General features: G+C 39.8%; 1 protein-coding gene across 1 annotated transcript in view; it reads right to left on the bottom strand.

The window, feature by feature from the left end:
• The window catches only part of snapc3 (small nuclear RNA activating complex, polypeptide 3), a 31,316-nt gene extending 20,283 nt beyond the window's left edge, over nucleotides 1-11,033 (bottom strand). Inside the window, exons 1-3 of the mRNA XM_084401809.1 lie at nucleotides 10,657-11,033; nucleotides 10,515-10,586; nucleotides 6,622-6,703 (exon numbers count right to left, since the gene is read on the bottom strand). Coding sequence (XP_084257935.1) covers nucleotides 6,622-6,703; nucleotides 10,515-10,586; nucleotides 10,657-10,898 — 396 coding nt within the window. The 5' untranslated portion in view covers nucleotides 10,899-11,033. The remainder of the gene's footprint in view (nucleotides 1-6,621; nucleotides 6,704-10,514; nucleotides 10,587-10,656) is intronic.
• Nucleotides 11,034-16,580: the final 5,547 nt, after the last annotated feature.

A 16,580-nucleotide genomic window follows, 5' to 3' on the forward strand; every position in this document is an offset into this window, starting at 1 on the left:
GGTGGAAGGTATACAGTTTATTATTAATTCAACTATAGTATCGGATCGGTATCGGGTATCGACAGATACACAAAGCCCAGGCATCGGTATCGGTATCGGGACTGAAAAAGTCGGATCGGTGCACCGCTAATAAGAATACGAAACATTTTACACAGATTTCAATCAAGCCATCTTTTGAATCACAAGCATACGATCATACTGATATGAAACACTACACACTTTCATTCAAGCATCTAATAGTTATAACAATTACATGAATTATATGGGATCTAAGCATATTTAGACACACACATATATTGTAGACAACAAAGAATTATGTAGTTGCACGATGTTTGATCATAAGTCCATCGAAAACTGTTCTGGAATGATTTTATTTATTGTTATGGGTAAAATCTCAGTTCTTGTGGTTTGAAGAGAAGAGAACTCTGGTTTGGTCATTCAGAGGTCTTAATGGGGGAGGGGTCAGGAATGTTGTGGGGGTCAGGTGACCTCTTGGTAGGGCCCTGAGCAGTACCATCTCTGAATCGATCCGTCTTGCAAAACTATCAAACGTCGACAACGTTCTTCCTAGAAGCTTCAATTTTGTTCGATTATTGGTCAGTCAAGAATTGTTCTGGGATGAGTTTTATGGATTTTGATATGTAAAGTCTCTTGGAGTGCAAAGTTTATGGGGGATAAGACATTCCAATCTGAGGTCATGGATAGTTCCTGCTGAAATCTGTTTTGTTCATTTCTCTTAACCAATCAGTATTCGGCAACAAATCTAGCATTGACCAGTTAGTGCTGGGGGCTCTTTTAAATAACCAGACTGGTTGGCGCCTGGACCCCATGACAAGATTGATGAGGATACGAAGTCCTGACCAAGTCTGCCCCTTTGTTCGGCAGGAAGTGGAAAGTTTGAATTAAAGATTAGTTTGTGTTTGGTTCATCCTCGCAGTCGCTACATCAGTTGGCTGTTCAGCTTAGCGAATCTGTACACGCATAGGCATAATTTGCGGGTGTGACATGTCCCCACCACTTTTTGCCAGGATTGACATTGTCTACCTAATACAAATGAAATATCTCCAGTTGATTAGCAAAATATTTATTTAGTTTGTTTGTTAATGAGAGATGATCTGGCGCTGGAATGTGTTTGAAATCATGCTAAGCATTTGTTGCCGCTGTTATCAGTGGCGGAAGGATACTGTGCTCTCTTGGTGCTCGTGCACAGTCTTCACACAGACGAGTGTGAATCGTCTATCACTTAACGCCGTTGCGGTGAAATAAAAAAACAAACTGCACACAAACATGTCTCTGCTCTACAATCACTGATGAACATCTCAAGTTTTAATGAGAGAAAAAAAATAAAAAAATAGTACTATACGGGGGTGGATTAGAACCCAGAACCTCAGACACAATTAACAAAAATTCGACCACCAGATTGTTACTGCACACGAGTATTATTATCGAATTATGCATTTATTCACTGACATGAAACTATCATGTTAAAGGGGTCATTATAGTTCTAAAAAGAACATTATTTTATGCATTTGGTTTAATGCAATGTGTTTACGCAGTTTTAGGTTGAAAAAAGTCATTATTTTACACATACCGTACATCATTGTTGCTCCTCTATGTCCCACCTTTCTGAAGCACGTACATTTTTACAAAGCGTTCTGAAAAGCGCGGTGTGCTCTGATTGGCCAGCGATCCAGTGCACTGTGATTGGCCCGAAATACCTTAAGCGTGTGACGGAAATGTCATGTCCCTTACTATGTGGAACATCAGCTCCCAAAGCAATAATGACGGGTGATCATGAACAATAGATATAAATGACAAACAAGCGCTACTCTATACTGCTCAAAACTCACGTCTGAATAGTCAGTAGCAAATTCTTAAAATATGAAAACATATTTACACAAATCACAAAATGTCTGTGAGTCAGAAGCGCCAGACTGTACTTGCAAAGCCCCACTTTTTAGAATCAGCCTTTGTGCACAGCCGGCCTTGTACTCTCCCAGGTTCTGGAAACAGTCCTCCGAAAAATGCGCAGCACAGTCGAATATTTTGGTTGTTCTGTTCTGGAACACTGTTGCTAATTAAGCTTAACCACTGTTTTCTAATTGTGTCCTCTTTTGGAAGGCCAAACAAAGTAGTTTGGCTTACGCAATGAAAAACACAGCGTCTCCACGAGATGGTGGCACCGGCGGCAACAATAATACAGCGAGAATAAAAGTTACTCCTTTTTTTACGTATACATTTGGGCGGCGTTATGAAACTCTGCCCCCACATACTGACGTAGATTTGTGGGGGCGTGTTTGAATGAAGCGTTTTAGGAAGGCGTGGCTGAGCCTTTTCTTTTACAAAGAATATCTCTTTAGGTTTGAGACTTTGAGCTTTGTAACTCTGCAGATCTTATACATGCACAAACAGCTACATAACACACTAAAGAAAAATGAAAACAAGAAATGACCCCTATAAACTAGGGCTGGTCCGAATACCATTTTTTGAGCTTCGAAGCTTCGGTAGTAATGAACATCGAATATTCGAAGCTTCGGAGAGAGGATGCTGAACATATTCTTCTCTCTAATAAAGGCAGGAATCTCTATGTGTCTGTATGTCCGTTTGCATTCTGATTATTTCGAGAACTGTTCATCCAATCGACTTAACAAGGGAGTGCAGTGTCGCAATATAGATAGACACGTGAGACGCGACACATTCAGAATGAACTTTTAGTAAACTACAGAACAGCGCGAGCGGGAAGCGGCGCACCTCACGCGGGCAGGGCTTATATGCTCCGAGAACGGACACTGCACTAGAGATATAAAACGCACACACACAGGTCTGTTAAATTAAGCAATACTTTTAAGGTAGTCTAATATTTTTCTGACTAACAAATTAATGACACAGTAAAGGGTAGATTTAAATAAAGAAAAACTAAATTTAAATAAAGAAAAACTAAATTTAAATAAAGAAAAATGAAATTTAAATAAAGAAAAACGAAATTAAGTTAAATTAAAAACGAGATTAATTTAGATTGATAACGGGTATCTAATACATTTTGTTTCTATTATTCTATTTTCCACATTGTCAAAGCAACGCAGCTTAACCCAAAACACAAGCTCAGGCATGCACTTAGGTCCATACAAACTCCGCTGTTCTGCGCTCTAGCCAGAGAACACTCCCGTTGCAGGAACACTTAGGGCGTCGGTTCTATTTCTAGCATGCACGCGTTTTCCGCGTGGATCGAGCTGCGCCTGAGACGCGTGTCTCACGCAGGCAGTATGCAAACTCCAACCTGTTAACATGGGAGCCGAAATAAAAACGGACACACCACGCAGCCAGTGTGTCACCGGCCTTATTTAAGCGCGAATGAGAACCGTGTAAACTCAATGTAGGCCTGCTATTGAAATTGATTTCTGGACATTGTAATGTTATTTTTTATTCTGCAATTGTTATTGTACATATCTGATACAGCATTGGATAAGCACAAAGGGCATTCTGAGTGAGCGGCGCTGTGTGGAGTGAGCGAGCGAAACATAATCTTCAGAAAGGCGCTCTCACTCTAGAGGAAATATTACCACTCCGCTCACATGCTCTGGTGTGAGACAATGTGTATCTTCTTCTGTTGTCTGGGAGTTGATTGACATCTTTTAAGCGTTATTGGTATCGCCACCCTATGGTTACATGAACACGTCACCACCGCATCAGAACCGAAAATATGGGGATTTTTTTAAAGACAATCGCACAACCTATTTGTTATTCTATAATAAAATCAACTAATTGAATATTCGAAAATCGTGACTCATCCCTACTCATTAGGTTCAATTAAACATTGTCCAATGTTAGAGAGAGGATAAAATAAATAGAAACATTTAAACTCCAACATGGAGAAGTCTGATGTAACTCATAAGGTAATTAAACATTGTCCAATATAAGACAGAGGATTAAATTATTTTTTATAAATATAAAAAGCGTTTTTCTGCATTTTGGGAAGACTCTAATGAATAGCCGCTCACTATCAACACTCATCGACGGAGCACTAATGCTGCTGGGTACACACCAAAAGATAATCGGGCTGATTTTGGGCCGATTTCCCCCCTTCCAACAATCCTAGCTATGTCCCGATTATCTTGATGGTTCTACAGATTATCTTATCAGATTTTCCCTTGGTGTGAGGTGTGTTAAGAGTGTCCGAACCTGATCGGGAGAACGTCGGAGCTGCCCCGATCGCGAATCGCAAATATTCAACATGTTTAATATTTACGATCAGAAATCCTGATGTGTAGGGGGAACCCCGAGGACAAACGCACGCACGCTCTGGAGATTATCACGTGAAACGAAACAATATCCAATCAGAAAGCGAGATGATGGAAGACGGAAGCATAACAAACGCAGTCAAAGTGAAATTGATGTGGACAGCAGAGATGGAGGATCAGCTTGTTGATTTGTGGCAACAGCACAAATGTTTATACAACGTGTTGTGTAAAACCTTCCCAAACATTATCATCGCAATTTCTTCCTGCATATCGTCCGCCATGCTTATTCTGAAGTCTCACGACTCGAGATTTTGCGAGATTTCCTGTGTTCACAGTCGAGACTCTGGTTGAAAATCTGTTTGTGTGTGGTGTGCTCTGCTGTCTTTGTCACATCATGGCACACCACACACTGTCGGAGCAAAACGGTTAAATCTAGGATTTTTAGTCCTCATGTTTGTGGTCTATCACATTTTGAAAATCTTATTAGATGTAAAAAATCTTTTGGTGTGTACCCAGCATTAGGTAGACTCGTGCTGCGTTTTTTGCAGTTGCTAGTTTTTCGTATTCGCCATACGTCTCGCGGTGGCTCATCCTTAAGTGCCGAATCAGGTTCGTTGTATTAAATGTTTTGGACAATGCTCCTCCACGCGAGATTTCTTTGTAACATACACAGCAAATAGCTTTTTTTTTTATTGTTTCTCGAAACATTTAAATTTTACATTTACATTTATGCTATTGGCAGACGCTTTTATCCAAAGCGACTTAGGCTAAGTTTACACGGAAACGATCTGAAGAGAAAAACGCAAAAGTGATCACTTTTTATTCTGCGTTTAGACGAGCGTTATGCGGGGGAAATCTGCGTGCAAATGGTGACGCAAAAGTGTGTGAAATTCAATGTAGTATGCACTCCAGGCGGCTAGGTGGCAATGTGAAGCACTGATCGGTGCCTTCACTGTCTAGCAGACTTTTGCGTTTTTACCGTTTAGATGGAAGCGCGACGGCGGAGCGTTTTTAAGATTTCCACTCTGGAGGGTGGTTTCACTTTTTTGCATTTTTAAGCCCCAAAAACGCCGTCGCCGTCTAAACGAAAGGCACATCTGATAAAATATTTGTACGTTTTCACCCGCGAGCGTTCTCGTGTAAACACGGCCTTACATTGCATTTCAAGGTACACATTTACATTCTTAGCAATTCTTGCATTCCCTGGGAATCGAACCCATGACCTTGGCGTTGCAAGCGCCAACGCTCTACTGTTTGAGCAACAGGAAAGTTACAGGAAACATCATAGTAATTCCACACCGGCGATGACATGACTGCGGCGCCAAATAATTTAAGTCCTCACGCATCATGTACCACCTCACGTGTTAACGTCATCAAATTGTGATCGGTTTGTGAGTACTGATCGATCGGAGCATCCCTAGTGTAAACAGTGGCAAGTGCTGCTTGCTTTGTATATCCACAGTAGTAATGTAAAATGTTAGTAAACATTCTAATTAAATGTGGGTGGGTCGAAGGATGACATTAGTTGTTGATTTTCATTATCGATTTTATCGATTAGTTGTTGCAGCCCTAGCTAGGTATGAGATATGGAACGGCTGTGAAACGATGTATGTATATGACAAACTACTAATGCCTATATCCAGCCTTTGCTTGTGCTGAAGCTGAACGCATTTAATTTTTGTGTGTGTGTGTGTGTGTGTGTGTGTGTGTGTGTGTGTGTGTGTGTGTGTGTGTGTGTGTGTGTGTGTGTGTGTGTGTGTGTGTGTGTGTGTGTGTGTGTGTTCGGGAAGTTGCAGTGACGGAACCGGTGAAATTTTAAGTTCGAAAGGAGTAAAGCCTGTGTTTAGGCTATTAGGGAAATGTAATTTTGGCAAATAATTTTTACTTTAAATAAATACTCATTTAAAACAGCCTACTTCAGTGTAATACCACATCATAGCGCTTAACACTGAGAATTAAAATAATTGTAATGTGACTGTCGGGTGCGGATATCTAAATTAGAGAAAATCATAGTTCGGGTAGGTAGCAGGTGGATGATTTTAACAGTGGATTCGGGTGAAGTGTCTGCACATCTCTTATCCACAGTTCTAGCCCTTCCAGGTTACCTTTTTAAATGCAGAATAAATACTACTGCCACCTGCTGGTATGGGAGAGTTATGTGCTCTCACGCAGGAGCAAAGCGTACATGCTAGTTGGCCGTCGATGTAGTTTGTGAGGTGTGTTCAAGCACAACTTTTTAGCCCCGACACAGGCAATGCGAGGCAACGCCACTGTCGGCTTTCATCAGCGCTAATACTTTTGTCGGTTTGGTGTGTCCCTAACTTACGAGTGTAAATGTCATATTAATATGGTGTGTGTAAAGGATTACTCACACTGAACATACCATTTCATTGGCATAGACTTCATGTCGGTCAACAGTGTCTCTGGTCAGTGTTTCTTTATAATCTTGTCTTCTCTTGCGTAATCTGAAGAAACAGCATACTTGATATTTCAAACAAGTTTAATCAAATCAAATTAAATTCAGCAGTAGACAGTTGACAGTGCAACTATGTGACGTCTGTTTTTATTGTTTGTCAAGACACATTACATACGGATCTGCATCCACTAATCTTCCTTACTTGATTTGTGTCTTTCGTCCACCACTGCTTGACAGTAATGCCACTACATGTAAGCAATGCAAGCGTTCATTCTAATGCCTGATCTGTGACCAGTAGGGATGGGTACCGAAACCCGGTATTAAATGAGCCCCGGGATTAAATTATGAAAGACCGGAGTATCAATAATCTCCAACGCTGTCGGTTCTGCTGCCGGTACTGGGGAAATTAAGAAAATACACGTACGATTTATTATTGCTATTTAGACAAATTCTATCTTGGCAGCCGTTTATATGTGCGATAATATTAAACCATTTAAAGTTTAGTCTGGTTACACTTTAGGGCAGTGATATAAATCTAATTTTATTTTCTTCCAATTAATAATAATAAAAATAAAAGATATGAGGTAAAACTATTAAAAACTAGCGCAACTTCCTTTACTTCACACCGAGGCTCATTCGTTCCTCCCTAAAACCTAAACTTAATGTCAGAATCAGCACAATCTGTGATTGTTGTAAATTGCACACTGTAAAAAATAAAAACGGAAAGTTCATTGAGAGAATATACTAACAAATGTATGTATATGTATATATATATATATATATATATATATATATATATATATATATATATATATATATATAGTGCTATGCATAAGTGAATACACCCATGCTAAAGTTGACTAAAAAGAGGAATAAAAAATCATATTTTGGAAATTGAACTTAATGCCTTAATTTAAAAAATTAGGAAAAATCCAACCTTTAAGGACACCAATTTTCTTTGTGAATGAATAATGTATCGTAAATAAATAAATGTTCTTCCTTAAAGGGATACTCCACTTTTTTCGGAAATATGCTCATTTTACAACTCCCCCAGAGTTAAACAGATGAGTTTTACCGTTTTAGAATCCATTCAGCCGAACTCCGGGTCTGACGGTACCACTTTTAGCATAGCTTAGCATAGATCATTGATTCAGACGAGTCCAGTAGCATTTCTTTCAAAATGACCAAAGAGTTTCAATATTTTTCCTATTTAAAACTTGACTCTTCTGTAGTTAAACCGTGTACTAAGATCGACGGAAAATGAAAAGTTACGATTTTCTAAGCCTATATGGCTAGGAACTACTCTCATTCCGGCATAATAATCTAGGAACTGTGCGGCCGTACCATGGGTGCAGCAGGCGTAGTGATATGACGCAGCGCCTGAAAATAGGTCTAATAGGTTAGACAAACTTAGTCCCGGTCACGTTGGAAGAAGTTACCGAGCTGGGGACTATTTTTAGGCGCTGCGTCATATCACTACGTCTGCTGCACCCATGGTACGGCCGCACAGTTCCTTGATTATTACGCCGGAATGAGAGTAGTTCCTAGCCATATAGGCTTAGAAAATCGCAACTTTTCATTTTCCGTCGATCTTAGTACACGGTTTAACTACAGAAGAGTCAAGTTTTAAATAGGAAAAATATTGAAACTCTTTGGTCATTTTGAAAGAAATGCTACTGGACTCGTCTGAATCAATGATCTATGCTAAGCTATGCTAAAAGTGGTACCGTCAGACCCGGAGTTCGGCTGAATGGATTCTAAAACGGTAAAACTCATCTGTTTAACTCTGGGGGAGTTGTAAAATGAGCATATTTCCGAAAAAAGTGGAGTATCCCTTTAAAATACATGGTGCATAAGTGAGAACACCCCTATGTTAAATTCCCATAGAGGCAGGCAGATTTTTATTTTTAAGTATTAAAAAAAAAAAAAAAAATAGGATACTATGCATCCTAATAAAGTTCCCTTGGCCATTGGAATTAAAATAGCCCCACATCATCACATAGCCTTCACCATACCTAGAGATTGGCATGGTTTTATTTCAGTTAGCCTAAAAGCTAGTTTGATTTGCATTGAGAGATGATCTTATGGAAAGTACCCCATGCCAATCTCTAGGTATGGTGAAGGCTATGTGATGATGTGGGGCTATTTTAATTCCAAAGGCCAAGGGGACTTTATCAGGATGCATAGTATCCTACATTTTTTTTTTTTTAAATACTTTAAAAAAAAAATTCTGCCTGCCTCTATGGGAATTTAACATAGGGGTGTACTCACTTATGCACCATGTATTTTAAGGAAGAACATTTATTTATTTACGATACATTATTCATTCACAAAGAAAATTGGTGTCCTTAAAGGTTGGATTTTTCCTATTTTTTTTAATTAAGGCATTACGTTCAATTTCCAAAATATGATTTTTTATTCCTCTTTTTAGTCAACTTTAGCATGGGTGTATTCACTTATGCATTGCACTATATATATATATATATATATATTATTTGTTTATTTATTTGCTTTTGTTTATATATAAAATGTCTATATTTGTTTATAGCCTATATATAAAACAAAAATAACCATTAAGAATAGCGTAAAAGTACCGGATTGATAAGCAGTATCGGTAAGAGTAGTTAAAGGGATAGTTCACTTTGAAATTAATTTTTGATATGTTTTAGCTTACCTCAAGGGCATCCAAGATGTAGGTGTCTTTGTTTCCACAGTAGTTTCAATTTTGATATTTTTAGGTCAAACCGTTCTTGTCTGTCAAGTCATATAATGCAGGTCGATGGTCACTGGCTCAAAACACAAGCACAGAGTCCAAATTAAAACAATTCCCCATCGTCCAAATGAAACAATTCCCCATCATAAGTACACATTGATGGCCTAAGACACAAAACGAGCGGTTTGTGTGAGAAAACGAATAGTATTTATATCGTTGTTATCTCTTGAAAACAGCACACGTCCAAATGATCTGACGGCGCGGGCGGGTATAGATATATACATAGATGTCGCCTTGGCTACGGTTTCGTTCCATTGAACTGCAGTAGCGAAGGCGACATCTAGTGTATACATCTATACCCGCATAGATATATACACTAGATGTCGCTTGGCTACGGTTTCGTTCCAATGAACTGCAGTAGCCAAGGCGACATCTATGTATACTTCTATACCCGCCCGCGCCGTTTTCAAGAGATAACAACGATATAAATACTGTTCGTTTTCTCACACAAACCGCTCGTTTCGTGTCTTAGGCCATCAATGTGTACTTATGATGGGGAATTGTTTCATTTGGACGATGGGGAATTGTTTTAATTTGGACTCTGTGCTTGTGTTTTGAGACAGTGACCATCGACCTGCATTATATGACTGACAGACAAGAATGGTTTGACCTAAAAATATCAAAATTGAAACTACTGCGGAAACAAAGACACCTACATCTTGGATGCCCTTGAGGTAAGCTAAAACATATCAAAAATTAATTTCTAAGTGAACTATCCCTTTAAAACCTCAATTACAACGATACACATAACACATCCCTAGTGACCAGTGATTTCTGATATGTAATGATTCATGTACAGTCAGATGTTCTTTAGTCTCAAAATCGATTATTGCCGTTTCTGTGTCAGTAAATCAAACTAGTGACTAAACGGTCAACTTCACTGTTTCTCTAAGTAGGATAAAAATAACTATAAAATTAAGAGTCACTATCGGAGGACCGCATCAACAGAATCCACAAATCATGAAGAATGACGTGAAATTATTTGCATGTCTATGACAGCGCACTGCGTTTTTATAGCCATAAGTTATCAGAGTTTCAAATCACAAACTATCTTTACTGCGGTCTGGGACCGGAGACTTTAACTTACTTCAGTGTGGATAGATGAGGATCTGATGGCACATTATCTGCGTCTTCGTGTCCACTTCTCAGGGAATCAACACTGAGAAGACAGTAACGTTATGTCATAAAATAAATAAAACTGAAATAAAATACTAATCTCTCTATTATACCTGCAGATGATTTTGAGTTCCTCCAATGTTTTGGGCTCAATGCCCATTCCTTCAATGAACTGCACATCCTCAATCTCTGGGGCTGTGTTACAGTATGAATACACCTCCGGATTTAACACATCCAGCCATAAATCTCTAAACGTGCCAATATGAAACTCGTTTGAGTTGACGTTAATGAATTCATAAGCAGGCACGTTTTCAAGTTGCTTCTCTTTGCGCATCAAACTACTTCCTTCCGCCATAACAAGTTATGAATCGACATCGCAAAGGACCTTCTTCTGTGGATTGATTGACTGGCTACTGCTGCTGCTGCTGCTTCTTCTTCTTCTTGTTTTATTGGCGATTAACTCCTTAGGAGCATTATCGCCACCTACTGTACTAAGGTAGACCCTAGACCCGTGTCATATACAAATGTTATTAGTGCTCTGTATAGCTGTTTTAATTAATCTGTACTATTAAGCCTTTTCCTAAATTATCTTCATTCTTCATTATGTCCTCCCCTTTCTTAAAGTTACTAAATTGTGTATCACTATATTATATTTACTACATTTAAAAGCACATGACATAGATTTTCAAATACACCACAAACATCGCATAATCCATTTTCATGTAAACCCATAAGTGCCCGTGTTGAATTCAATCGTGTGTGTCCTAATCTTAATCTAGACAGCAATACTTCTTTTCTATTTTCTCCCTGACAATTTATCCTCCCTGCTGTCTGTGTAATACTATAACACCATCTCCCTGTGTTACTACTGCCCCATCTAATTGCCACTTATTCATTAGGCTACATTTTTATTTAAAATTGATTTGCCTCTTTTTTCTCCATAGGTAGCCTACTTTAACATCCACCTCTCTCTTGTCTAGTGCTTTATTGGCTAGTTTATCAGCACCCTCATTACCAGAGACCCCAACATGTGATGGTACCCAACAAAAATACACCACTGTTCCAGCCTCTTTCAATCTGTATAATGATAAATATACTTTCATTAATAAATCTTCTCTGTCTGATTTGGCATGTAATATACCAATTAAAGCAGAAGAAGAATCTGAGCATATTACTTCTCTGTTTGGTCTGACTTGTTCAACCCACTGTACTGTAGTCCTATTATTATAGCTGTTAACTCGGCAGTGTACACAGATAACTCATCAGGCATCTTCAAACTAATTTGTGTTTTAAATGTAGGAATATATACACCTATTCCAACCTTTTGACTCGCAGGTTCCTTAGAACCATCTGTAAATATTTGTTAAATTGAATAAAAATGTGTTATTTAATATAGCATTCACCTCTTTTCCCGTATATTCTTCTTTGGACTTGTCTAGTAAGCTCAAGTCAACAAGCGGTTCAGGGACTTTCCAGGGTGGACCATCAGTAATTGGTACATTAGGACAGAAGATCTTATTGTCAATGCCACAATCCTTTGCCCACATTCTACTCTTCCATCCAAAACTATTTCCTCCATCATATGAATATTCCCAGCACTCCTCCAATATTTTCAGAGTATAAGATGATTTTTCAATGAGTGTTGAAGATTCACCCAGTATGTCAGTGCCAGTTTTTCCCATCTAAGATCTAAGGGCATCTCTCCATGCATTTCTACCCCAATTGCATCTACAGGGGATATTTTAACTGCTCCACAACATATTCTTAGTGCTCTGGATTGACTAATATACATTTTTTTGAGTAAAGACTTGGTTGCCGACCCATATACAATACACCCATAAATCAAAGCAAGAATGAATCAATGCTTGATACATGCACAGCAATGCACTATACGACTAGCTCCCCAAATAGCAAATGCACGCATGCAATTTAAGATCTTTTTACACTTTGATTCAATTTTACTAATATGAATTTTCAGTGATAATTTTTCATCAAACAATAAACCAAGGTATTTAAAAATGGGTATTCTTTCCAATGTTTTATCATACAACTTCAGATTTAAATGTTCAGTCCTCTTGTTCTTTGTGAATAACATATAGTGTTTTTGAGACTGAAAATTTCAGACCCCAATCCAGTGACTCCACTAATCGACTCCTGTATGCCTTTAACTACATTTTTAATATTACGACCTCTTTTCCATACTGCTCCGTCGTCTGCATAAAGAGCTATTCCTATTCCTGTTTTTTTTTACTTTATCAAATACATCATTAATCATAAAATTAAACAAAATTGGGCTAATTGCACTACCACGAGGAGTTCCATTTAGAATGTGGAGCAGATTTTAACCTGAAAAGTGCGCTCAAATAAAAAGTCTAAAACCCAGTAAAATGTTCCACCATTCCAATTTTATTCAATTTAATTAGCAAACCTTCCCTCCACTCGGGGTGCTTCTCAATATCCATCCTCGTTTCCTCGCTCCTCCGTCCTCCATCCTATGACCTGGAAACCAATCGAGCTCAGCTATCTTGAAGGACATCTCAATTCTCTAATCACATCGCGAGGAGTCGAGGATCGAAAAGTGAGGAGACTTCCTGAGGAGTCATAAGGGAGGATACACAGGGCTGCGTTCCAGTCCAAAATTGTAATGCCCTTCACTCGCTAACTTCCCTCCGTCTCGTTCACTCAGATGTATGTCATTGCTTGCATGAGTGCCCACTACTGGCCGTTGCAATAGGCTGAATTGGAACATGCTAAGCCCTTGATCACTTAGAATCCACAATGGGGTTGATTTATATATATTTTTTTCCCTTATGAAAATGGACAAAATTATGTTCTCAGAACGTTTTGGTTGTGGGAACGTTGATTCAAAATGTTCCAAAAACCGTGGAAATGTCCAGTTTGCCTAACGTTGCCGGAACGTTATCTTAAGGTTATCATAACGTTGCTGGAACATTAGCATAACGTTGCTAGAACTTTATCTTAAGGTTAGCATAACGTTCATGGAACGTTCTTTCACCCAAAATTTTATTTTATTAACAATACAACATTCAAAGAACATTAAAATGTCCACTTTCTTTCATAGCTAAATTCATAGCTTACTAGAAAGTACTGTTGCCTCCCAGCTTCAGTCTTTTCTAGTCGAAAATAATCTAAATAAATTCTAAAAAAAAGATAATAAAATAAATTCATTTATGTGCACATTTAGTGACTGTACACTCATCGGCCTGTAGATGGTGCTGTTGAGCGAAGGGTTGCTGGTTTAGGATGATACTGTCACACACACACATGCAGGAATACAAACAAACGCAAGCATGCACACACACTGACATCCACACGCACAGACACACACCCATACACACACATACAAATCCACATGCACAGACACACACACACAAACACACACGCGCACACATGTACGCACACATACATACACGCACCGACACACACACACACACACACACAGACACACACATACACAAACACACACACATACACACACACACACACACACACACACACACACAGACATGCACATACTATTACTTTTTTTAGGTATATAAACACGCAATACAGCCAAATTACTCCACGTCATTTATTTTTGTGGAAAGCCAGTGCAGGCCTGAGCGGCGGTCATATTTTGTACCGCGATGCGGTACATCTAGTTATTATTATTTTTTGAAGTAACGTTAGGCCTCTGTGTGTAACGTGTGTGTGCGGTTAAATTAAAAGAGCACATTAATATAAAACGGTGATTCAACTGACTTGGAACTACCTGTGCATTAAGCGGTTGCGTGACATTCATGTTAATACTAGGCACAAATGGCATTATAACACCCCTTTAATTTGCCCTCCAGGTGGGGGTTCCATCACGTGAAAACCATGAATTAACCGTCCAGTGAATACTTTTAAGTTAAATAAATTAGTTTACTTCCATTCACAAAAATTGCCAGCAAAACCTTTACAAAACTATCAAAATCTCTCATCTACACATAAGATGTGATTAAAAGTCTAAACTTACAGCTAAAGTCTAGTCAGCCTAACGTTATACCTCTAAGTTAACGTTAGTTAGCCTAACGGTTGAGATGTTTTCACTTTTCCCTAAACCATTTCTATAAAGTAAATATTCAATGGAAGCGTGTCATTTACATAGAAGAATGTGTCAGAAACTGTACTATTTGTGTAATTTTGGGGACTTAACTTACCTGAAAGTAGTGAAAACAACAGTGAGAGATGGAGTTGCTGCTTGTTGAGCTATCGCCCCGTTTCCATGGTAACGCCCTCCGCTCTAGTTCAAATGCAACTCGAATGTTCAGTACGCACGGCCATTAAAATGCATAGAAGTCACGCAGCATTTACATAAAAGTAGAATTGATGGAGGGAATTTTTTGAAATTCAGGTAAAATATCCTGAAATTTGATACATTATTAAGTGTATGGTAGGTGTCACGATTCTTGAATTCACTGTCTCTTCCTCATCACGTGTGATTGCGTGTGCGTGTGTTCTCTGATTACCGCTTGATCATCAGTGCCAGCTGATTCCACTCAACTCACCTTTATATGCTCAGTGCTTTATATTTCTCACCTCTTGTACTCCGCGGACCTGTTCCAGAGGCTTATTCTGGAGAACCCAACTACTGCAGAGCCTTCCTAACTAGATACTCCATGCATTTCTTGCTGCAACCCAGGACCTTCAACAGTGAACGGTCTAGAGTGGCATTCGTTCTGACTCTACTGACTGGAAAAGCGGCGTTATGGGGAACAACGGTGTGGGAGAACCAGGATCCATGCTGCACCTCGTTCCAGGCACTCTCCGAGGAAATGAGGCGAGTGTTTGATCGTGCGGTGGCGGGTAGAGAGGCAGCCAGGATACTCGCCGACCTTCGACAAGGAGACCGCTCTGTGTCATACTACTCCATCAAGTTCCGCACCCTGGCGGCAGAGTGCCAATGGAACGAGGAGGCGCAGTGGGACGTGTTCCTGCGTGGGTTGGCTGACCGTGTCCAAAAGGAGATCTACGTCCTGGACCTTCCTACGAGTTTGAATGGCCTGATCGAGCTGGCTCTGAGGGTGAACGCTCAGTTGAACCGGATGGAACAACGCGCATTTCCGAACGGACCACCTGGGGGCGCTAAGAATCCACGAACCAGCGGCGAGGACACGGTCAGCCCCATCTTCGATCACGAGCCCATGCAGGTGGGTAGAGCTCGGCTTTCCCGGGAGAAGGAGAGGCAGAGATCCCAGGGACTCTGCCTCTACTGTGGGGGAGCGGGCCACTTCCTACACGCCTGTCCAGTAAAAGGTCAAGCCCGGTAGTAACAATGAGGCTACTATCGGGTGGGATCTCTGCCGAGAAGACCTCATCCACACTCCACCCGGTAAGACTGAGATGGGCAACCCGAACGCACGACTGTCAAGCCTTATTGGATTCGGGAGCGGAAGGTAATTTCATGGACCTTAAGTTTGCTCACAGACTTTAGATTCCGATCACATCACTCACTCACAAGATATCTGTCAACGCTCTTAATGGTCAAGAACTTCCCAACATTTCGTTCACCACCGGACCCATCACACTCACTACATCAGGCAATCATACTGAAACATTGTCATTCCTAATCATGTATAATATATTATCATATATTTCTGATTCTCTAGCAACGGGGTTCATCCATCCTTCCTCTTCTCCAGCGGGGGCGGGGTTCTTTTTTGTGGGGAAGAAGGATGGTTCTCTGCGATTACTGGTTGATTGATTACCGGGGGTTGAACAACATCACGGTAAAGAATACTTATCCTTTGCCGTTGATGTCTTCAGCCTTCGAGCGGTTGGATTTACAAAAGCGGTTTGGTCTTCACAAAATTGGATTTACGTAATGCCTATCATTTGGTTTGCATAAGGAAGGGGGATGAATGGAAGACCGTGTTTAACACCCCCAGGGGGCACTTGTATTTATATAATATTTAGTTATGCCTTTTGGGCTGTCCAACTCCCCAACTTCCAGGCACTCGTCAATGACGTGCTGCGAGATATGGTTGATCAGTTC

Source organism: Rutilus rutilus (assembly GCF_951802725.1).
Source record: "Rutilus rutilus genome assembly, chromosome: 2".
In the NCBI taxonomy this organism is placed as follows: Eukaryota; Metazoa; Chordata; class Actinopteri; order Cypriniformes; family Leuciscidae; genus Rutilus; species Rutilus rutilus.